Here is a 26380-nt window from a genome sequence, read left to right as displayed (position 1 = left end):
TAACTTTTCAATAATAAACCAATTTCTACTTTTTCTAAGCTACAGTACTCAGGTGAGCGATGTGGCCCATGGGCCTCTTGTATTAATACATCAGCTCTATCCATGCTTGTGTCATAATTATGTTGAGTGTTAACAACCAAATAAATGTACAGTGTATCATTATATTCCTATCTATTTGGCTGGTGATAATTTTAGGCTTGGAACTTGTTAAACTGAGATTTAAAAAGACTGCCCTTAATACAGTAAGTTGAGATTTGTTTTTTTTTTGTCCAGAAATTCACCAACCAGAGCTCAGTGATTGCTCGACTTGTTCCACGATGTACCGATCCAGACTCGGAAGTTCGACAACTCGCTATCGACTGTATTTACATCTCACTGAAAATTGCCTCACGAATAGAAGGTAATCATAATTATATGTAACCATTTGAAACAAGCTACTTCAGAGAATCTGCATTCCCTGCTTATGGAAAAAAGAACAGCATGCACAGATCTAGAACAGGGGTGCCAAAGACCTGAAAGGCGTGACACTTGAAGAGTGGTGGACGGTGCAATAGGGAAACATGATATAAAATTTCATTGCAAAGCTTAAAAGCCTCTTGAGATATCACCCAGAATCAAAAGTTTTACACAAAGAAAGAATTATGAATTTTCAACCATTGAGCTTTGACCTTTTGACCTCAAAATTAGAAGTGGTCTTTTTAGATCATAGAGAGTTGTTAAATTGTAAAATTTGTTGCAATAGCTCAAAGGCTTTTCAAGATATCACAAGTTACAAACCATCAGAAATATAGCTAGATGGAGGGATGGAATAAGAGACAGACAGACCTAAATTAATATCCCCCTCTTTCATTGAAAATATCTGCACTAAGGACTTGATTTCAATAGGTATAATGTAGATTCTTCAGAGATAGACAAAACACAGAACATAAAGACATTGAGCATTAAGCAACTGGAACACAGTTTGCTTTATTTTACAAATAAGATAAGATCAAAATGTTTATTTAAATGTTGGGTTATTTGGGTTTTCTGGCCTCATTTTTAAGATGATAAGTATGTAGATAAGACAAATAACACCTGATATTGTAGGTTGAAAAATATTATACCTTGTATAATAAGTATAAAAAGTTGTTTTTATATCAGTCTGAATTCATTAAATTTGATCAACTTTAGTAGTTCATGGTGTTAATCAATATTAATTTGTTACTAATGAATTTAGGAGTGTTTTGTCAGACATATGACTTTGTTTTGAGACAAGTACAGTCAAACTTGTCATGATGGTCACCTCTTTCCAGCGATCACTTGTCCTGTGTGGTCACTTTATTTCCCCCCAATGAAATTTCTAAAGAAAGTAATCCTTCAGGCGGTCATCTGTGTAACACGATCCACAGTCATCAAGTTTCATGTAAAATCAACAATTTAAATCAAATAGTGGCTTATTAGACTCAATACATTTTTAGCTCTTCTGAGCCAAAGGCTCAAAGAGCTAATGCTATGGCCATTTGTGCGTTGTGCGTTAATTTTTTAGAATATGGGCCATAACTCAAGAACCCCTTGGCCAATTATTGCCAAATTTGTCACAGGGTATCCTTGGCCCAAGGGCTACCATTTATACTAAAATTAGGGGTGGGACCCTAAAACAAGGAAAGATAATCACGAAAATAAAATCAAGAGTACTGATTGCTAAAAAATCTTCTTCTCCAGAACCACCAGGCAGATTTTCACCAAACTTACATACAAGGGTCAGGATATGTTGAAGATTAAATATTGTTCAAGGCATGACCCTGGGGCAAAGGGCGTGGTCTCAAGGTCACTTCAAAGTTGACCAAAATTTACACTTATTAAAAACGTTGATATTATGCTTACTATAAAGACTAGGATCATCAAATCTTGTAAGTTGATGCATCTCAGGACTTGATATCATGTTAATACAAAAGTAGGTCACGGTGACCTACTTTTTAAATTTTACGGGCTTTTGTTTTCAAATTGATTTGGAGGCATATTTTGGACACTTTAAGGCCTATGATCATAAAACTTTGTCAGTTGGTGCATCTTGGGTCCACAAACAACATCAACTTAAAAGTAGGTCATCGTGACCTACTTTTTGAATTTTATGGCTAATCTTTTCTAAAACATTTAATCCCATTATTTCAGACACTGAGAGGTTTAGAATCACCAAATCTTGTAAGTTGATGCATCTAGAGGCCTTAAAACATATTTATCAAAAAGTAGGTCACTGTGACCTACTTTTTGAACTTTGCGGGCATTTGTTTTTAAATTGTTTAAAAGGCATATTTTGAATACTATTAGACCTATGATCACCAGATTTTGTCAGTTGATGCATCTTTGGTCTTCAGAAAATGTCGACCAAAAAGTTGGTCACTGTGACCTACTTTTGACATTTTATGGCTAGATTTAAGTATCTCGGGTACTAATTGGCTTAGAATCATCAAAATTTGTCAGTTGATGCATCTTGGGTTTTCGGAGAATGTCGATCAAAAAGTAGGTCACAGTGACCTACTTTTGACATTTTATGGCTATATTTTAGTATCTCAGGTACTTATTGGCTTAGAATCATCAAACTTTGTCATTCAATGCATCTTGGGTTTTCGGAGCATGTCGACCAAAAAGTAGGTCATAGTGACCTATTTTTGACATTTTATGGCTAGTTTTATGTATCTCAGGTACTAATTGGTTTAGAATCATCAAATTTTGTCATTTGATGCATCTTAGATTTTCGGAGCATGTTGACCAAAAAGTAGGTCACGGTGACCCACTTTTGAATATCTCAGGTACTGATTGGCTTAGAATCATCAAACTTTGTCAGTAGATGCATCGTGGGTTTTCGGAGAATGTCGACCAAAAAGTAGGTCACAGTGACCTACTTTTGTCATTTTATGGCTAAATTTAGGTATTTCGGGTACTTTTCGGGTAATTTTAGGGTAATTTAGGTATTTTGGCTTAAAATCATCAAACTTTGTTATTTGATGCATCTTGGGTTCTCGGAGAATGATGATCAAAATATAGGTCACAGTGACCTACTTGTGACATTTATGGCTATATTTAAGTATTCTAGGGTACTTATTGGCTTAGAATTGTTAAACTTTGTCAGTTTATGCACCTTGGGTTTTTGGAGAATGTTGACCAATAAGTAGGTCACTGTGACCCACTTTTGAATATCTCAAGTACTTATTGGCTTAGAATCATCAATCTTTGTCAAATAATGCAACTTGTGTCCTCAGAAAATTTCAATCAAAAAGTAGGTCACCATGACCTACTTATAGTATTTTATAGTTACATTTAAATATCTTCAGCCCTAACTGGCTAAGAATCATCAAACTTTGTCAGTTGATGCATATTGGGTCTTAGGATAGATTGTATAATTTATCAGAAGAGTGATTCAAGGCCCTTGGGCCTCTTGTTGTTGGAGTCATCTTTAGCTTAAATTAATTTGACAATTTTCAAATTTTCTAAAAAATTTTAGGAAGACCATCAATGTCCAATGCACATCTTTCTTTAATATTTTATAATGTAGTATTATAAAACATAGAGCTAGCATAAACAGGGAAAGAATTTTTTCTTGAAAAAGTTGAACCTTTATTCCAAGATGACCTCTCTATAAAGGTCACTTTTAATGGTTCCCTCAGGCGATGACTTAATACAGTTTTGACTGTATTAATGAATTAAGGAGTGTCTTGTTAGACATATCACTAATGTTATTTTACAAGTATTACTGAATTCAGGAGTTTATTTCTTGTTATGTTTGTTTCAGGTCACCCAGCGGACTACAAGGACACAATGATAGAGGCCCTCCCCACACTCAAAGAGAGGCTGGTCAAGGGAGATCCCAACATCCTGTTCAGTGTTATTAATGATCTCTCCAAGGTAAGTGGCAGCTAGAGATATCAGATATCTAATATAGACCATAATACACTTTATTATATGATAGAATAATTCCATTCTCTCGGATTGGATGAGAATCAACAGTTGAAATAAAAATCTAATACAATGTAGTACGTGTATATGAAATTCACCTGTGCATGACCTTCCAGGTGAATATAAAAATTGATTATCTCTACATCGATCGAAAAATAGATCAAGAATTCGAAATTGATACAAATCATCAATTGCGGGGATCCAATGTTCATGGATTTCATGCATGTGTCACTCTTACATACAAATTTACATCCCTAAGGATAAATTATTTTGTCAAGATATGTGTGCATTGAATCTTCTGTATATACAAGTTATCCATGTAAATATGCGCTCGCAAACCAACTAAAATTTGTCTATTCATTGATTCATGTAATAAAATAATTACTGCTGTTTTTCTTTAGTCAGTTCAATGATTTGGCCACCTTCGAAGTGCACATGATACAAGAAGTGCACATGATACAAAAATGTACTTCTCAGGTGGCAAAATCATTGTATTGACCTCAAGAAAAGTAATAATTGTATCATATTGTCCATGGTTGCTATATTGACAATGTAATTGGAATAAAAGACCTCGATGTTGACCTGATATAGATTTGATGTCATCCAAAATTGGAATGTTGAAGTAGTTTATAATACATGTACTAGTTAATTTAGAGTTTTGATCACCTCCTGTCTCGTGGATCCAAGGTAAACATGTAGATATAAAGCTTGTTTTAATACGTCCTCTGAGAGTGCTCTTGCTGTGTTTCTTCAGGTGATTGCTAAGAAGATGCCATCCGCCCAGCTGCAGAACTTCCTGGAGGTTTTACAGGAGGGGCTACTGGACCCCCAGTCTCACAGTTCATCAGGGGCATGTGTGGTTCTCAACGGCCTGTTGAAGACTCGCGGGGCAGAGATCCTTAGTCAGGTAGGGGTAGAGATAAGACTCAAATAACGGAAACTTTCCTAAGCTTAACATAAACATTTAAGCACATTTGCTTCAATTAACAATGCAAGTATTTGAAAATATAATGTAAGTTGGTTATTATGCACATACTGTGAATTACGACAATAATTTTAGTTCCCACTTTAGTATTTTCCTTGTTTTTAACTGTTTGTTTATCTGTTTGTCTCCCAGTGCATGTCATTAACTTTCACTGTATTTGAAAATATAATGTAAGTTGGTTATTATGCACCCATGAATGAAAGAGACGTATATTTTACCTGTCTAATTCTGCTTTTTCTGTTTGTTTGTCCAAGGTCAATTCCTTGTGACCATGAATGTGAGACTTCATATGCTAAAAATTAAGCTTTTACTCAAACTTTAACCTTCGTCAATAACTTTTGACCAATATGCTAAAATTAGTTTCTACTAGACTTAATATTTGGCATGCATACTCCACTAATTTAGCCTTTTCACATGTCATTAAAGTCAATAACTTTTTGACCTTGACTGTGACCTATATGCTAAAAATAGATTTTTCGAACTGTTGCCATAACTTTTGAACCATAAGAGTCAGAGACTTCATATTTGGTATGCATACTTCACTAATTAAGCTCTTTTAAATGACACCAAGGTCAATGACCTTGTGACGTTGACTGTGACCTATATGCTAAAAATATGTTTTTTTAACTTTGTTGAAAACGGGTGCATAGTGTTTCACAAACACGTCTTGCTTTGGAATTTGTAACAAAGGTTTGAATAAAAAAAATAAAAATAAATTTCACAACTGGTTAACAAAAAAAATTGTTTTACCCTACACACATATTTTAAAATTCAGATTTCTGGAAAAATGGTAAAATAACAAAATATTACATAGGCTTCAGGGATATTTGATAATCCAAATCTGCGTATGAAATTTAACGTGTTTGCATGTGCTTTAAAGTTACAGTTGTGAAAAAAGTTCAAAATTATTTAGATTTTAACCAAAACAAAATAATTTTTTTAGTTTCCCGGGATGTTTAAAATTTTACACACATAAAAAAATAGGGCTGGGTATTGACCCGAGATTTCGTATTGCGATATATTGCGATATTTGTAACTGTATTGCGATATGTATTGCAATATTTTCAACGTAATGAAAATGGCATTTTCTTACTATATTTACTTTAATTTACATGCAGAATGTACATAACTATGATAAGTAACCAACACGGGGGAAAAATCTTGTTGATTTCATTTAAGTTATGCTCTGAAATGTTCCCACAAAACAAATGTTTGGCTTAATGACAAACTTTAATTAGTCCATTTCTATATTTAATGACAAAATTCCTTAATCTAAGCATATTGCCAATATATCGATATTTCAAAATTATTGCGATACATATTTTTTGTCATTGTATTGCAATATATTGAAATATCGATATTATTGCCCAGCCCTATAAAAAAAGTTAATAAGTGTGGTGACTGTATATTTGAATGCACATGCACGTGTGTTTTTTGTATCATGAAATGTCTGAAATCTATATTTTGTAACCTTCGTATTGGTATGGTTGCTTTTATAAAGGCATCTCTACATGTAAATTCTCTGTTTTTGTCCCCCGCTTGAAAAGTGGGGGATATTAATTTGGGTTTGTCCGTCCGTCCGTCCGTCTGTCCGTCCGTCCGTCCGTCCGTCTTCCTGTCTGTCTGTAACGCTTTCGTTTCCACACGATATCTCGAGAACCCTTTGAGCTTTTGCAATGAAATTTAGCATAGCAACTCCCTATGGACTAAAGAAGACCCCTATTGATTTTGAGGTCAAAAGGTCAAAGGTCAAGGTCATAAATAAGCAAATTCTGTCTGTTAAAACACTTTCGTTTCCACACGATATCTCTAGAACCATTTGAGCTATCGCAATGAAATTTTACATAACAACTCCCTGTGGCCTAAAGAAGAACCCTATTGATTTTGAGGTCAAAAGGTCAAAGTTCAAGGTCGTAAATTTATACATTCTGTCTGTGTGTAACACTATCCTTTCCGGGCGATATTTGAAGAAGATTTCGAGCTTTTGCAATGTAATTTTACACCAAAACTCCCTAGGACCTCTCTCACCCCTCTCAAAGTGCCCCGCCCCTTTTGTTTTATTAGTATTTATAGTATTACATGTCGCTATTTTTAGCGCAGGGGCATGAGGAGAGTTATTGCGTATAAAACAGGTTCTCAACCTTATTACATCTATTAGAACTGTTTAATAAAGGCTAAATAAATCAAACACTATGGATTGTGTAAAATTTTGAGAATACCGAACAAGAAAACATGAATATATACATGTAATGATGTATGTGACTTCAGTTCTGCATATACTTCACTCCGCGTAAAGCGACTCCGTGGTCTAGGGGTTATGTCTCTCGCTTCTAATGTGAGAGATCCCGGGATCGAATCTCGGTCGGTCCTTTCTTTTCTTTTTTTTTAAATACTTTTTAATTTTTTTACTAAATGATTCAGCATGTAAAATGAAAAATTTATGAGGTTATAAAATCATCATTACAGTGTGATAAATATTCCATATAAAAAAATCTTCTATACACATAATAAAGAATAAGCAATCAAATCTTTATATGCATATTGACATACATGTATTTTATTTCCTTCAGTATACATGTATACATTTAATAATTCTACAAATTAAGTTCTTTATGGTTATGAAGCTGGCGGGGGACACGAATTCTCTGAATTAGCTTGTTTGTTTTATATTAAATGAAATATTTAAGGGTAAATCAAAATATTCTGTACAGAATGGCTGGGACATTTATGACCACCGATCATACTCGACATCTTCTGATTGTTTTTCAATATTTTTGCATGGACCAGACATGGTGGTATTACAGAACTGTAAACATGCATAAAACATCTGTCAAACCTATATATGGCTTCCAATATTTGTAATCTCTCTTTTCCCCACGTTAATTGTCTTGGTTATGAGTTATGGTTATGGCTTGTTTTCATTTATTTCCTTTGTGTATTCTGGAAGAGAAGGAGGATTAATTTTTGTAAAAGTGCATTTTTAGATCTGTGATAGAAAGTTATGTAGCATTATAACACTGACCATTCCCTGTAATAACTATGTTACAAAAGAAAGTTTAATAAAGAAATTATTTATTCTGTGATATATAATGTGTAATACACTGCTCGTCTTTTACTGCAGGTGGATAACATAGTTACCTCCCTTCACAGTAAACTCGCGAGTATAGACTTCACACAGACTCGGACCGGGACACTGCGCTCGATTCGGACACTCGCTACTCACCACCTGAGCTCAGTCCTTAAAACATTGCTGAATTATCAACTGCCATATGACAGGTTTGTACAAAATCTTATAGACTCGCTTATAGACTTAATGCTAAAACACTGGTCAGCTAGCCCATGTCTGGTAGAATTGACAGAAAAACGTTTGAATCAAATGTAAGTTTGTGATCTGAAGCATGTATTAGTCAGAGCATCATCTGAATCAGGTGCATTCTGTAGCTGTTTGGCAACTTCAGGAAACTGACAAAATGCTGATAAACCTTTAGTTAAGAACCCTCTCTACACTGCGCACTAAAGAGTTCCAATTCTTTGGCATTTTTCTGCAGTTGGAGTGATCTATCCTTAGATTTAAATTCTAAAAAAAAAAAAATGAAATTAACAGTATATTACTGAATTTATGATCAATACAAGTATTCTTAGCATTTTTAAAGGCCAAGATAAATTAATTGAACATGTTATTAATATGTATATTCTCTATGGAAGTAAACAACAATAATTTTTATTCACTGATACTGTGTTGTGTTTGAACATTTTTCCTGGGGGTAAATGCCACGCACCAAATACTGATAATTAAATAGATAAACTTGATATCAACATCTTTATACAATATATTTTTCTCAATGACCAAAAAAACATTTTGCGCTGGTGTAGAGAGGGTCCTTAACAATCACCTGGACCAATATATTGGCAATCAAACATTGCATGCCACCTTTTATTTGCAAGAACTTTATTTCATTTTTGCATAATTGCATGAGATGCTCTCTTCAAAAAATTTATTCTGGCATGTATTTTTAATGGTATAGATTATGCAAAATAAAAACCTGAACTTGTGAATTTTTTTTTCATTGCTTCTAAATACATGTGTACTGAATACCTATCTTGCCAAAAAATATAGTGCATCAAAATACTGTAGACGTACTTTTTTCCACGGGGTCTTAATTCCGCGGAATCTCAATTTCTGTTGAATCTGCGTGTAGAAAATTACGCGGATTTCCAAGACTGTCACTATATGCCTAACATTTATATTTAGTACGCTTGGACAAATTTCAATATAACTTGGCATACAAGTTTCCGCGGATTTGTTACCGCGTACATTGCGTAAATTAATACCATGCGGAAAAAAGTACTTCTACAGTATGTTGATCTGCAGTATTCTATGAGTCATCAACCTTTACAAGGGATGTATCAAGAACACTATACAAATGATTTATTAAGTTCTTTCTGGTAATAATAATTTTGTTTTGAACTTTCATCCCACACAGGGTGTCAGGAACAATTACCCCCTTGAAGTTTTTGCATTGTTTTGGTCTCTGAATTATTTTTTGTCTTTGTTTGGTGCCAGACTTTTACAAGATAAAAATTAAAGCTTTTCTAAGAACAACTGTAGAAAACAGTCATGTTTATTTAATATTTGGCATATAATCAGTATATGATGACAAAAATAATAAATGGTTTTGTCCCCAGCTTTCATAATTTTTTTTAGCTCACCTGAGCTGAAAGCTCAAGTGAGTCTTTCTGATCACCAAATGTCTGTCATCTGTCAGTCCAGCTGTTTGTCTGTCTGTTCATCTGTAAACTTTTCACATTTTCAACTTCTTCTTATTAACCACTGGGCCAATTTGAACCAAACTTGGTACAAAGCATCCTTCGCTGAAGTGGAATTTAAATGATTAAAATGAAGGGCCAAGCCCCCTTCCAAGGGGAGATAATCAAATTCTTCCAAAAGACAAAAATAGGATGGGGGGTCATAAAAATCTTCTCAAGAACCACTGGCCCAGAAAAGCTGAATTTTATGTGGAAGCATCATGGGTTAGTGAAGATTCTAAATTGTTCAAATCATGACCCCACGGGGGTAGAGCAAGGCCACAATAGGGAATCCTAATTTTACATTGAAATATAGGGGGAAATCTTAAAAAATCTTCTCAAGAACCACTGGGCCAGGAAAGTTGAAACTTATGTGGAATCATCCTGGGGTAGTCTAGATTCTAAATTGTTTTGTTCAAATCATTACCCCAGGGGTAGGGCGGGGCCACAGTAGGGAATCCTATTTACATAGAAATGTATAGGAAATTTTTAAAAAATCTTCTCAAGAACCACTGGGTCAGAAATGCTGAAAATTATTTGGAAGCATCCTTGGGTAGTGTAGATTCTAAATTATTCAAATTATGACCCCTTGGATAACGTTTGGCCACAACTGGGAATCCAAGTTTTACATTGAAATTATAAAGGAGAAATCTTTTTCTCAAGAACCACTGGGCCAAGAAATGTGAAACTTATTTGGAAGCATTCTTGGATAGTGTACATTCTAAATGGTTCAAATCATGAGCCCCGGAAGTAGGGCCGGGCTACAATAGGTATTACATGGGGAGAATCTGGTGAAGAACAGCAAGGCCAAAGTTACTCTGGTGAATGATGTGGCCCATGGGCTTCTTGTGTTACCTTGCATGGTCTTAGATTTTGCACTAGGAGGGACTGGACTCCTCATACCTTTTACTTGTGAATTGTTATGATTCTTGACCTTGAAGTTTGACTTACTTTTCAAAACTGTTTGCTGTGACCCTAACTTTTTACACCAGAAGTGAAATGGATTTCATATATTTTACATATTTTAATCTTTGTCCTAGCTGTTGCAGAAGAACATATTGCTCAAAACATTTTTTAGTATGATGGACAGTCAAGACAGGACATACAATATTGTTACAATAAGACATAAATCATTGCCCTCTAACAAATAAAACCCCAAAATCAGGAGACCACAATTGTTTGAATTTGTCTCTTCCAACAATTTTAACTTGTTTCTGCAGTCTTTGATAGTAAGATTTTCTCACAGAGTTCCCAGTGTTATATGCAATCTCCAAGACTTGTGTTGTTGAGCTGGTATGTGTTAACTTGTACTGTGTACTTTTGTAGTGACATGGTAGAGATTTGGCAGACCCTCTCCCAGGACCCCCAGCTTACCACAGCCATGATTGACCACATGCTGGAAAAGCTTCACAAGAGTCTGCCGTACGAAGAGAGACAGAATGAAGAGGAAGTAACGAGGACAGCCACCAGTTTACCTATGGCAGTGAGTATGTTAGACCACTAGTTTACCTATGTTGGATTTTGTGGTTATGTACATTTTTTTTAATAAACATTGAAGTAAGAAAATGCTTTTTTGCTAGAAAGTGTAAAATCATATGTGTGGGTGTATTTATAATAGTGATTTTAAAGCTGGAAAATTTAGAACTTCAAAGCTGAAAGCAAAATTCAGTGATGTGAAATGGTAAATGGCATCTGAAATGAATAAGTTATAAGAAACAGTTCAAAGAAATAAACTGGGCCAGGGTGTCAGAACATTGTAAACAGATTTCATCCAGTAAAGAAGTCTGTACCTCGGTAACTCTGTTGATCTTTTTTTAGGTGACTTGTGCTCTGAAGATAATATTTGACTGTGAAGAAACAGAGGAGCAAGTGTTGAAGGCTTATCACACTCTGATGGGAGCACTGATGCTGAGGATTGGTTCATCTGTAGGGGTCAAGCCGGTCAAGCAGAAAGAGGTGAGCATGAATACTAGCCATGCAGAAAGGGAAAGATCAGTCATGTGGAAACAGTTCAAGGTGAAAACTAGTCACACAGAATAAGTTTTATTTGTAAGAGAACAAAAAATTCAAAGTCAAGAAAAATCATTGTTTGTGCACTGGAAATGGAAAAAATACCGGTACACACTTTTGACCTTATTAGCTTGAACATTAGAATATGTCATCTCATACAATAAATAGACTGCAAAATATACTGGTCATGCATTTCTTTATAGTATATAATACATAGTGAGAATAAGAAGATTTTTATATCATACAACTTTCATTTTGGTTTTCAAAAAGACAGATAAAGTTCTAGAGAGATTCTGCCCCCCCCCCCCCCCCCCCCCCCCCCAAAGTTGCCATAAAAATATTCATGTGGATAAGGATTCAAAATTAAGAGGAATTAACATGATCAGTACTGTGTAATTATGACATCAACTTTTTCTAGCTTATGACCTACACAGACACAGCCGAAATAAAAGAGGCATATGTTGAAATGATAGGTTATGTACACTTTGTTTTGATTCTTATTTTACAAGGATGTAGAATGAACGAATGATTTATTGTAGATGGAAAAAGAGGACAAATCTAAAGGGAAGAAACCAGTACCTGTAACCAGTAAAAATCCTGAACCAAGCAAGTAAGTAATATTAAAAGAAAAAAAAAATCAAGCAAGGACATATAAAAGTTCTTTATATTTGTATAAAAATAAGACAAAGCCTTTCTTGACAGTATAACATTTTTTGTCTGATTTAAAAAACATCAGTGGATGTATAAAAACTTCTTTCAAGTTGGATTTAAGCTGTTCCAGACATTTTTACTTTATACCAGTAAATACTGCAAAATCATAAAGTAATGCCTATACTTGCTGTGTTTTGACATACTGGATAATAAAGAATGATATTTTTCAGGACAGTGGTAGAAACCTTCAGGTCTTTCCTGGTGAGAACAAAGAGTACCGATGTCATTGAGATTCTGACAGAAGAGGAATGCTGGGAAAAGTTTGAGGAGGAGGAAAATTATCCTGAGGCCTTTACAATACTCACAAGGTAATAACTTTGACTTTTTTAGCCAAGTTTTGAAATGCTTGAACCAAGGTCATTCAGACAGTTCAGGGTTATTGGTAAAAAAATTATTTAAATCCTTTCAAGATTGTTAATTTTGTTATGGAAGCTAATATAACATTTACTAAAACCATTACCATTTCAATTATATAAGTTTGTATGTTTGATAGTAACTTTTAAAAAAAGGACAAAAATTCAAACCTGTAATGTTTTACATGTATAACCTTTTCTTTCCCAATGTACTACATGAAAAATTACCACAATTCTTGTTGAATATCACAATTAGTAGAAGTACAGTACCCTCAGAGACTTGTGGTTTTTTACAGAGCCTTAGTTTCTAGCAGTGTGGCAGCCCCTCACGTGTCTCAGATTGTGGCTTCCCTGACCTCCGCCTTGTCTAGTCTGTACGATCCACAGAGAGTTGTGGTGGCAGCATTTTTTGCTGAGGTAAGCTAACTTTGCATAATTATCATACTGGGTAAATATCAAGAAAACTGAATTCAATTAATTTCATAAGAATATTCTTAGAGGAGGTAAATTTTTCTCTTCTGTGAGCAATATGTGAGGCACATTAATGAGGGCACTTAGAGATCAGACATCTTCACTGATGTAACCTTTCTGATCATGATGTAGCTATTTTCCTAACTTATTTTGATTTCATGTCTACAACTTTTTTTGGAAGTTTTTCCTTGCCACCTGGGCTGGCAGATCTAAGATAGATCTTAAATGGAATTTGAAGAGAAAATCGACCTTTTTCCCTTACTGACCTCATTCCTTTTAAAGTCTAGATGTTTTTACTATGCATTGAGACAAATGTTCTGATGAAAATGTTGAATTTGGTGCCTGACTTTTGAAGTTTACTTGCAAATAAACTGGAGGACATGCAGACAAATGGAATGAAAACTTTTCTTTCTATGCATTTGAGTACATGATTATTTGATTTCTTATTGTAACATGGAAAATTGGTATATTTTTCTTCAACGCCTTTTCCATATTGTATAATATGTCATTCTATTGTGATTCAATGACCTTGTCAGCAAATACAATTTATTATTGAGTCAAATGCTGACATTTTTCGTACTCATTGTTAGGCCATTATCTATACACTGAATTATCTCTAGATTCTCTGTAAACTCAGTCATGACATTGAGCATAGGACTGGTGTGACCAGTCAGCAGGGGATGCTCACTCCTCCATGGCACCTGATCCCACTCTGATGGTTTGAGTGGTCTTGTTTGTCCTGCTCTCTTTTTGCTTTGTTTCATTCGACCTTTGAGCTTGTCTCCAGATTTCTTCTTAATGATGATTATGGACTCACTGTTCTCATAAATAGATAATACTGTCTAGTAGGTTCTACTTCAAAAAAGATTAATTATGTTTCTCTTTATTTCTAGCTCGAAAATGGTAGTGCTTAAAAGTGTCATGCAAATTTGTGTCCGATGTTTGGAGAAATGAACGTACTACCAGCTCTAAAAAGAATTATACGAACATTGAAGCGAAATTTCTTTAAAATTTATGTAGAATTACCAATCTTTGACAAAATTCACCGAAGTCTGAATCGTTCCGTTGAAGTCGAATTTAAAGAACGATAACTCTAAAAATAAAAAAATCAATTAACCAGAAGTGTATGGATAATGCAGACCTGGTAGAGCTGGTAATGAATAGTTTGTTGGGAAGATTGGTGGATTCTTCACACAAAGTCCGTATGCTGTGTATCAGGGGACTCGGAAACATTGCCAGTGTTAGTTCGGAACTGGTAAGTAAACATAGCTAGGGTTAACTCAGAACTGGTAAGTAAACATAGCTAGCGTCAGCTCAGAACTGGTGAGTAAACATAGCTAGGGTTAGCTCGGAACTGATAAATAAACATAGCTAGCGTTAGCTCGCAACTGGTAAGTAAACGTAGCTAGTGTCAGCTCAGAACTGGTAAGTAAACATAGCTAGCGTCAGCTCGGAACTGATAAGTAAACATAGCTAGTGTCAGCTCAGAACTGGTAAGTAACATATAGCTAACGTTAGCTCGGAACTGGTAAGTAAACAAAGCTAGTTTCAGCTCAGAACTGGTAAGTAAACATAGCTAGCTTCAGCTCAAAACAGGTAAGTAAACATAGCTAGCGTTAGCTCAGAACTGGTGAGTAAACATAGCTAGTGTAAGCTCAGAACTGGTAAGTAAACATAGCTAGTGTCAGCTCAGAACTGGTAAGTAAACATAGCTAGCGTTAGCTCGGAACTGGTAAGGAAACATAGCTAGCGTCAGCTCGGAACTGGTAAGTAAACATAGCTAGCGTTAGCTCAGAACTGGTAAGTAAACAAAGCTAGTTTCAGCTCAGAACTGGTAAGTAAACATAGCTAGTTTCAGCTCAGAACTGGTAAGTAACATATAGCTAGCGTTAGCTCAGACCTGGTAAGTAAACAAAGCTAGTTTCAGCTTGGAACTGATAAGTAAACATAGCTAGCGTTAGCTTGGAACTGGTAAGTAAACATAGCTAGTGTCAGCTCAGAACTGGTAAGTAAACTTAGATATAGTGTCAGCCAAGAACTGACTAGTTAACATTTTTGGGGAGATTTGCAGTATTATATTTTATATATATATTATTACCTCAGGCTTTTAGAATAGCTTATTAGAATTCAGTTATTTTAACCAGGTGAAAAAATACTCTACGACCGTGTTGTCTGCCATGATGGCGGGAATGGATGATAAAGAAGATCCAGATGATGACATCACTACAGAAGCCATGAGTGGGTTGTCACGGATACTGTGTGAAATCGAGGAAAGCCACATCCGTGCTATTCTTATCAACGTCTCTCTTAAAATCCGCCCATGTTTTGAAAAGGTACATGTATTTATTAAAATAGCAACTAGTATCAACCTACGTTTTAAGACATAAACATTTCTTATAATGTTATTTATAGTCTATGTGCTTAATCTCTTCTTCATTCTCTGTAGGAAAAGCCAACTGTGAGAGCTCAAGCTATTATTTTATTTGGAAATCTTTCCCGCTTTGGAGATGGTCCCTCAAAAGCTCCTTTCCTAGAACAAATCCATAGCAATCTAGTCAGTCTTCTTCTCCATCTGAATGACCCCGAGATAGAGGTCAAGAAGGTCAGATCATTGGTCAAATCAGACAGAAGTGGTACATACCTTTGATATTCTTTACAGTGCTTTTATTGATTTTCTTCTTTTGTAGGCTTGTAAATTCTCACTGAGGTTATTAGGCCCTCTAATGGGGTCAGAAGCCATTAACAGCAAATTCCAGCGCCACCTACTGGAGGATGCTAACCTTATCTATGGAGAATTCCTAAATGACCTTGCTAAACTCATGGTATACTTGAAAAAGCATTGATTTGCTATAAAAACATTTCTCTTCATAATTTCATCTCGTATCCTGTTTTCAACCATATTGTATTTTTTATCTAATATTTAAAATTTTTCTTTTAGCTTATATAAAAATATCACATGCTTTTACATCATTTTTGACTGATATTTAAAACAAAAATCTGAATTTGTGAAAATAGTCAGAGTATATTAATTACAGAAACTTTAATGTAGACTACGTGTAATTTACAGTGTACAGAATTATCACAAAAAAAATATAATAATTAACAATGAAAAGGGTAGCTAGATCAAATGATTTTTCTTTTCCATAAATACTATCATTTTCATCCAGAATTTTAGTGAGAAATGTGATCTACATTAAAAATTTCCAAAGGGTGCAGATTTTGAGAGAAAGTATAGCGATAATGAATGAAATTGTTTGTAACAAAAATATGCAACCTGTTGAAAATTTTCATTAAAGACAAATGATCATATTTTAGTAGTGTAAAATATTTTATCACTCAACCAATCAAAAAAGCATGGAAAAAAGATTTATTTCTTAAATCTGAACACTTGTGGGTTCCTTACATTTAAATTTTCTACCCTTTTTGAATACTATTTGTATAAAATATACATGTACATGTACCCCATTTTCAGGATTTTTGTAAACGGAATATTCTTGATTGATATAAAGGATTCTTAAATATTAAACTGTCAGTTTAAATATTATGACTTTCGATTAAAAATATGAACTGTGGTCATTTTATTGATTTTGTTTTTTTTTGTATTTTCATTTGTAGATAGAAGAATTTCCAGACAAAATTAACTTTTATGTGATGGGATGCGTCTCTTTCTTTAAAAGCCTCTGGCCCGAGATCAAGAGCAATGCTGCTCTCTTTGTGGGTAAGACTCGGAGTAAATCAATCAATGTTCTGGTATGAGAACAGTTGTTATACATTCTTGGGAAGAGTTTTTGCTCCCACTACTGTACGTCTTTGGGGTTTTCTCATGCTTGAGTTTTTTATCCCCTTGCAGTAGAATTGGAGGGGATATACATGCAGAGTAATGCACTTTTGAGTGTGTGGATGGGTGAACCAGTGCTTGCTAATTTAATAATTATGTGGAAATAATAAAATTTACATCTGGATCAATATGCTCTTTTGTGTGGGATAATCTCATTTGTGGTGCCCTTCTTTTGCAATGCTGAGTATTTTATTTCTCTTAAGAAAAGGTTTCTATTATAGTGATTCTACATTATTATTATTCTTTTTTTTTGACAAAATTTTGTGCACGCGATTTCTCGAAAACTACAAACTTTCACAAAATATGCGTCATTACATGAACTTGTGCAGTCGATAATTTATTTTGGAAAATTCGCTGATGTTTTCTGATTTTAAAATGCAATTACAATTAATTATGTTCCCCAAATGAAGTTGGGGAACATATTGTTTTTACTCTGTTTCTTCTTCTTATTATTATTATTCCTGGGAAAATTTTGTCCACGAGTAATCTTGTAAACAACACATCCGAGTAAGGTAAAATGTTTTTAGGGTCAGTAGACATGTTATGTAGATTTGCCGAACAAAGGTCATTTTGCGCGCACGTGCTTGCAAGAGCACGCACGTGCAACATGAAAAATGACCGATTTAATTGATATCGGCATAACTTTTTACATTTTTGATGAAATGCTTTGAAACTCATAATATAAGGATATATTAGTGGCATAGACAATATGACATGGTCAAAATAGAAAGATCTCACGCGCATGCATGTACGCTTCGCTTTGATTGGCTGAAACTAAAGTCTCAATAACTTTCTTGTTTTTCGACGAAATTCTATGAAATTTTGAACGTAGCCATGCATTAAGATACCCTACAACATGATACATGTATATAGCAATTATCATGAAAACACGTGCATGCACGTGCGCTGCAATCTGATTGGCTTAAACTTTAAATAGCTATAACTCCCTTGGTTTTCAACCTAACAGCATGGGATTTAGAACATAGATAGATATAATGAACTTCTACAAGAAGGTATGGTCACCATGCACATGCATCCACGTGCGTGTACGTGCACTGTAATCTGATTGGCTGAAACTTTAAATAGCTATAACTCCCTTGGTTTTCAACCAAACAGGATGGGATTTAGAACATAGATAGATATAATGAACTTCTACAAGAAGCTATTGTCACCATGCACATGCATACACGTGCATGTACGTGCGCTGTAATCTGATTGGCTGAAACTTTAAACAGCTATAACTCCCTTGGTTTTCAACCAAACAGGATGGGATTTAGAACATAGATATTTGTAATGGACTTCTACAAGAAGATATGGTCACCATGCTCATATATGCACGTGCGTGCACGTGAAATGAGTTAAATAAAAATATACTTGAATGAGCGTATTTTTTAATACTTTTGGATTAAATACTTTAATATAAAATATGCATAGATTGTGTAGACAAGATGATATGGTCATTATGCACATGCATTCACATGTGCAGGCGTGCAATGCTAAAATTTGAATAACTTGGCGTTGTTAAAGTCTCAAATGCAAAAGTTTTTGTCTTATTTAATGAACCTTACAGGGAATATGGCACGAAAAGGGAGTTGGGGAGCATTTGGGGAACATCTGTAACGGTCCCCGTTACAATAAGCACTAGTTTTCAGTACTTTGATATGCAATACTTTGATAATTCATTACCTTAGGTTATTCAATTGTCATTTTTGATCGAGGAGTTATATTGAAGCATGGAAATGAATGCATTGGGTAAGAAAAAAAGGTCAGTGAAGACTGTCAAGATTGTGTTACCTTTGAGATTCTGAAAGTATAAACACCTTGATGGTTATTATTCAAATTTACTTATTTAGTTGATACCTCAATGGTTGATACATGTAATACACTGATGTTGCTATTTTTAGGTTACAATGGTTGATACATGTAATTCACAGTTGTTACTATTTATAGGTTACAATGGTTGATACATGTAATACACTGATGTTACTATTTCTTGGTTACAATGGGTGACCATTTATCGGTAACAACTTGGAATACATTTAATACACTGATGTTACTATTTATAGGTTACAACTGGAGATACATGTAATACACTGATGTTACTATTTATAGGTTACAACTGGAGATACATGTAATACACTGATGTTACTATTTATAGGTTACAATAGTTGATACATGTAATACAATGATGTTACCATTTAAAGGTTACAATGGTTGATTCATGTGATACACAGTTGTTACTATTTATAGGTTACAATGTTTGATACATGTACAGTAATACACTGATGTTACTATTTATAGGTTACAACTGGAGATACATGTAATACACTGATCTTACTATTTATAGGTTACAATAGTTGATACATGTAATACACTGATGTTACTATTTATAGGTTACAATGGTTGATACATGTAATACACTGATGTTACTATTTATAGGTTACAATGGTTGATACATGTAATACACTGATGTTACTATTTATAGGTTACAATAGTTGATACATGTAATACACTGATGTTACTATTTATAAGTTACAACTGGAGATACATGTAATACACTGATGTTACTATTTATAGGTTACAATAGGTGACTATTTATAGGTTACAATGATTGATACATGTAATACACTGATGTTACTATTTATAGGTTACAATGGTTGATACATGTAATACACTGATGTTACTATTTATAGGTTACAACTGGAGATACATGTAATACACTGATGTTACTATTTATAGGTTACAATAGGTGACTATTTATAGGTTACAATGATTGATACATGTAATACACTGATGTTACTATTTATAGGTTACAATGGTTGATACATGTAATACACAATGGTTGATACATATACATGTAATACTTACTATTTATAGGTTACAATAGTTGATACATGTAATACACTGATCTTACTATTTATAGGTTACAATGGTTGATACATGTAATACACTGATGTTGTTATTTATAGGTTACAATAGTTGAATATTTATAGGTTACAATGGTTGATACATGTAATACACTGATGTTACTATTTATAGGTTACAATGGTTGATACATGTAAGACACTGATGTTACTATTTATAGGTTACAATGATTGATACATGTAACACACTGATGTTACTATTTATAGGTTACAATAGTTGATACATGTAATACACTGATGTTACTATTTATAGGTTACAAAAGTTGATACATGTAATATGCTTATGTTACTATTTATAGGTTACAATGATTGATACATGTAACACACTGATGTTACTATTTATAGGTTACAATAGTTGATACATGTAATACACTGATGTTACTATTTATAGGTTACAAAAGTTGATACATGTAATACGCTGATGTTACTATTTATAGGTTACAATGATTGATACATGTAACACACTGATGTTACTATTTATAGGTTACAATAGTTGATACATGTAATGCACTGATGTTACTATTTATAGGTTACAATAGTTGATACATTTAATACGCTGATCTTACTATTTATAGGTTACAATGGTTGGTACATGTAATACACTGATCTTACTATTTATAGGTTGCAATAGGTGACTATTTATAGGTTACAATGATTGAGACATGTAATACACTGATGTTACTATTTATAGGTTACAATAGTTGATACATTTAATACGCTGATGTTACTGTTTATAGGTTACAATGATTGAGACATGTAATACACTGATGTTACTATTTATAGGTTACAATAGTTGATACATTTAATACACTGATGTTACTATTTATAGGTTACAATAGTTGATACATGTAATACACTGATGTTACTGTTTATAGGTTACAATAGTTGACTATTTATAGGTTACAATGGTTGATACATGTAATACACTGATGTTACTATTTATAGGTTACAATGGTTGATACATGTAATACACTGATGTTACTGTTTATAGGTTACAATAGTTGACTATTTATAGGTTACAATGGTTGATACATGTAATACACTGATGTTACTATTTATAGGTTACAATGGTTGATACATGTAATACACTGATGTTACTGTTTATAGGTTACAATAGTTGATACATGTAATACACTGATGTTACTATTTATAGGTTACAATGGCTGGTACATGTAATACACTGATCTTACTATTTATAGGTTGCAATAGGTGACTATTTATAGGTTACAATGATTGAGACATGTAATACACTGATGTTACTATTTATAGGTTACAATAGTTGATACATGTAATACACTGATGTTACTATTTAAAGGTTACAATGGTTGGTACATGTGATACACTGATGTTACTGTTTATAGGTTACAATAGTTGATACATTTAATACGCTGATGTTACTATTTATAGGTTACAACTGGAGATACATGTAATACACTGATGTTACTATTTATAGGTTACAATAGTTGATACATGTAATACACTGATGTTACTGTTTATAGGTTACAATAGTTGATACATTTAATACGCTGATCTTACTATTTATAGGTTACAATGGTTGGTACATGTAATACACTGATCTTACTATTTATAGGTTGCAATAGGTGACTATTTATAGGTTACAATGATTGAGACATGTAATACACTGATGTTACTATTTATAGGTTACAATAGTTGATACATTTAATACACTGATGTTACTATTTATAGGTTACAATGATTAATACATGTAATACACTGATGTTACTATTTATAGGTTACAATAGTTGATACATTTAATACACTGATGTTACTATTTATAGGTAACAATAGTTGATACATGTAATACACTGATATTACTATTTATAGGTTACAATAGTTGATACATGTAATACACTGATGTTACTATTTATAGGTAACAATAGTTGATACATGTAATACACTGATGTTACTATCTATAGGTTACAATGGTTGATACATGTAATACACTGATGTTACTATTTATAGGTTACAATGGTTGGTACATGTAATACACTGATCTTACTATTTATAGGTTACAATGGTTGGTACATGTAATACACTGATCTTACTATTTATAGGTTACAATAGTTGATACATGTAATACACTGATCTTACTATTTATAGGTTGCAATAGGTGACTATTTATAGGTTACAATGATTGAGACATGTAATACACTGATGTTACTGTTTATAGGTTACAATAGTTGATACATGTAATACACTGATCTTACTATTTATAGGTTACAATAGTTGATACATGTAATACACTGATCTTACTATTTATAGGTTGCAATAGGTGACTATTTATAGGTTACAATGGTTGATACATGTAATACACTGATGTTACTATTTATAGGTTACAATGGTTGATACATGTAATACACTGATCTTACTATTTATAGGTTGCAATAGGTGACTATTTATAGGTTACAATGATTGAGACATGTAATACACTGATGTTACTATTTATAGGTTACAATGATTGAGACATGTAATACACTGATGTTACTGTGTATAGGTTACAATAGTTGATACATGTAATACACTGATGTTACTATTTAAAGGTTACAATGGTTGGTACATGTGATACACTGATGTTACTATTTATAGGTTACAACTGGAGATACATGTAATACACTGATTTTACTATTTAAAGGTTACAATAGTTGATACATTTAATACACTGATGTTACTATTTAAAGGTTACAATGGTTGGTACATGTGATACACAGTTGTTACTATTTATAGGTTACAATAGTTAATACATGTAATACACTGATGTTACTATTTATAGGTTACAACTGGAGATACATGTAATACACTGATTTTACTATTTATAGGTTACAATAGTTGATACATGTAATACACTGATGTTGTTATTTATAGGTTACAATAGTTGATACATGTAATACACTGATGTTACTATTTATAGGTTACAATGGTTGATATATGTAATACACTGATGTTACTATTTATAGGTTACAATGGTTGATACATGTAATACACTGATGTTACTATTTATAGGTTACAATGGTTGATACATGTAATACAATGATGTTACTATTTATAGGTTACAACCGGTGATACATGTTATTACATTGATGTTACTATTTATAGGTTATCTGCTGGGTAACTTGCCAGAGCCTAGACAGAACTCGATTTCAAAGGAGCATGTCTGTTCAGGTACACTTATATACCCTTAACTTTTTTTGTTAATGTTTAGTCTGTACTCTTAACTTTCATAACACTTGTTTATGTGCAGTGTGCACCATTATATTTCATAACTCTTATTCTAGTTTATGTACAGTGTGTACCATTAAAGAGGGTGTTGCAGAAACTCGCGATTATTCCCTATATATCGAGAAGGACATTTAAATACCCTCGTTATGTCTAAATATAGATACAGCTATGTAGAGGACTATGTTTACGGCGGGTATTTCCTGTTTGATACAGCAAAACATTTTCGTCATTTTGTACGAAAAAGGTTGGAACAACAAAAAGCACAATGGCTAAAGCAGCATTTTGAAAGATTTAAAACTGTAGACATTGAGCGAAAATATTTTTCATGAAATAAAACTACTTCCCATAATCACACTGGTGGTGCTACATCCATGAAATTTCATTTGTTTCAAATTAAATCTAGGCTATCTAAGAGACCAGAATTATTCAAAATTGGAATATCTACAGAAAGAAACAAATTTATTAAACAATACAGTAACTTTATTTTCCAAGACAAAACGAAAGTAAAGTATTAGTTTGAAGCCACAGAATATCATGGAAAACAATTTAGACCTGCATTTTTATTACAATGTAATATATATATAGTTATTACTCAATTAAATTTCTGACACACACACTCTCTCTCTCTCTTGATCTCTTTCAAAATGTATATATAATTTCATTGCACTACCATTACATATGGAAAAAAATAAGCAAAAAAAAAATATGCAAAAATGATCCATTCCAGGATTCGAACCCATTCTCTGGTAACAGTACTAGTTGAAAGCCCACCAGCATATCCACTAGACCATTTCGGAGACAATGGTTTTCAAGTGTTATTTAATATACATATTGTGCATTTTGTTTGGAGAATAATTTTTATTCAATTTTTGCGTTTTTCAAAAATGTGCCTCTTTGAAACAAAAATCGGAAATGGCAGTTTTGAAGAAAATTCCTGCTTCTTTTTGTACATATCAAAATTATTTTGTTTCAAGGAGGCACTTTTTCAGAACAATTGGGATTCCCTATTTAAAAAAAGAAAAATCTGATATATTTTGGCGTGAGACTAATTTTCACATCCTTTAATGGCAAATTGGAAGTCAATACGCAGCTTCCAAATATTGTTTCTTGTTGTGCTTTATACATTGTTGCAATTTAAAAAAATTAATATGAGTTTCTGCAACATAAAAATTCTTCTTTTAATCTGCTACACATTTAGGGAAAATAACAAAAGAACTGCAACACCCTCTTTCAATCACAAAACTAGTTTATGATCAGTTTGTACCATTTACTTTCATAACATACACTAGTTTAGCAATTAAGTCTCTGCTACCTTAAAAGTAAACTTTGTATAAATGATATTTTTTGATTTGATTTTACAGATATTAGGAATGATTTTGTTACTATTCTCTATTACAGCTCTGATTATGTTACTGAAGGACCAGACGCCTGCTGTGCGATGCAGAGCCGCAGAAGCCATGAGTCTTTTGTACAACTATTAGACTTTCTGTTATATTCCTGCTAGCTACCAGCTTAGAACATTTAGATAGAATAGCAAAATCTCAGTGATCATATCACAGTGTCCACAAGACTTAAACAGCAAAATGCTTCTTTGAACTTTAACTATTTGAAAATTGTATGATTCCTTCATAGAAGAATCAATCTCAGTGAGAAAGCTTTATAAACCATTCCTTCAGCGAGGATTGTGTATAAACTGTGATAAAAGAAATCCAGCATTTAAAACAGAACCAGCTCCTGTTATATAGGGATAGATGTTTGAAGGCTCTACTGGTGCGGTTTATTATTTTATTTATGTATGATAATTCAAAGAAATAAGTTGATTGCTATTAGTGATGTGTACATTGATGGTTTAAAACTCGTCGTAACATTCCTATTGTGTACACTATTTTTGTGCACATAATTACGTGCATTATTATTACTATAGGGAAAATGTGTTGGGCTTTTTGTGCAATATACCATTGTTTCATTTAATATCTATCATTATCCTTGTTATTTTTTGAATGAATGTTAACAGATGTTATGAATTCTAAGATTTATGTATTAATTTATGTTACCAATTTTATTCAAGTTGTATCCTTTTTGTTTTGTTTTTTTTGAGGGGGGGGGGGGGGGGGGCATTGATAGCAAATCAAAACTTCTATGATTAAGTCTTCCTCATCCATGCAAATAGAGTTGTGAGATATCTGAACTGTCTGAAGCATGATTGCAATTTAAATCTAAATACTATAAACCAACTTTTATTCACGTCATCTTTTATTTGCAATTTGTCAGTTTGAATCTGCAATGATTAATTTTTGCGACTGAGGAACCATTCTCTACTAAAACAAAGCAAAATAAATGCTTCACAGTGATTAGTATTGGCAAGTTAAGTAGGTCGAAAAACTTGCGGATATTTCTCGCACATGAATAAAAGTTGGTTCATAGTGCAGTTTGAAATGGATGGAAATGATTGTGTATTAAATTATTTTGTAAATCGCTATTCAGTAAATTGTGAATTATTTCTTTAAGCCAATAAGCCAATGACCTTATATATATGATTTGATAAATGTTAATGCATATATTAAAGTTTTAAAAAAGGAACAAAAAATCCTTCATAATATTATAAATTGTGTACAGTGCCACTTCAGGGTCTTACAATTATATATACATTGTACAAGTATATCTGTTCCTTAAAAAAAAAATTATATCGCTGTTAATATTGTGCATGAATAGCGCAATTTAAAAAAATGATAACATTGTGTTTAAATAACACAATTAAAAAGTGAGGGGCAATAACATTTTGTTTTTTATTATTATGTTAGCTGCAGAACTGTAGCGTTATGGTTTTATATTGTTACAGCAGTCTTTGACCATAGCGCGACAGATCCCATAATGAAAAAAAATGTGCAATTTATGGCGCAAGATTTTCTGCACACTCTTGGTGAGAATTTGTCCACTTTTCGGCATTGATATTACTTACAAAAATGTTTTCTTGTTTCATCAACTTTTTTGTCCATAGCTTAAAATATATTTGAAACAATAATACAGTAATCTGTTTTTCTACAAATCAAAATGAAGAACTTAAGAACAATACTGTGTACACTTCAAATGAAAGATGCAAAATAACTTTCAA

The 26380-nt window shown here is 33.2% G+C and overlaps 1 protein-coding gene across 1 annotated transcript; it reads left to right on the top strand.

Moving 5' to 3' along the window:
- Positions 1 to 273: 273 nt before the first annotated feature.
- On the top strand, positions 274 to 26045 carry LOC134249749 (maestro heat-like repeat-containing protein family member 1; the record flags this gene model as incomplete). Its single annotated transcript, XM_062732099.1, has 16 exons — positions 274 to 400; positions 3770 to 3882; positions 4688 to 4840; positions 8040 to 8194; positions 11051 to 11207; positions 11543 to 11680; positions 12274 to 12344; positions 12616 to 12753; positions 13095 to 13217; positions 14380 to 14524; positions 15414 to 15602; positions 15716 to 15871; positions 15957 to 16091; positions 16885 to 16987; positions 23146 to 23211; positions 24667 to 26045. Coding segments are annotated over 16 exons (2052 nt in total), but the record flags the coding sequence as incomplete, so codon positions are not given.
- Between the last annotated feature and the right edge of the window lie 335 nt (positions 26046 to 26380).

Source organism: Saccostrea cucullata, unplaced genomic scaffold, assembly GCF_032062105.1.
Source record: "Saccostrea cucullata isolate Sc308-1 unplaced genomic scaffold, CSIRO_AGI_Scuc_v1 ctg305, whole genome shotgun sequence".
NCBI classification, from domain to species: domain Eukaryota; kingdom Metazoa; phylum Mollusca; class Bivalvia; order Ostreida; family Ostreidae; genus Saccostrea; species Saccostrea cuccullata.
This window is presented reverse-complemented; position numbering and strand designations above follow the sequence as displayed.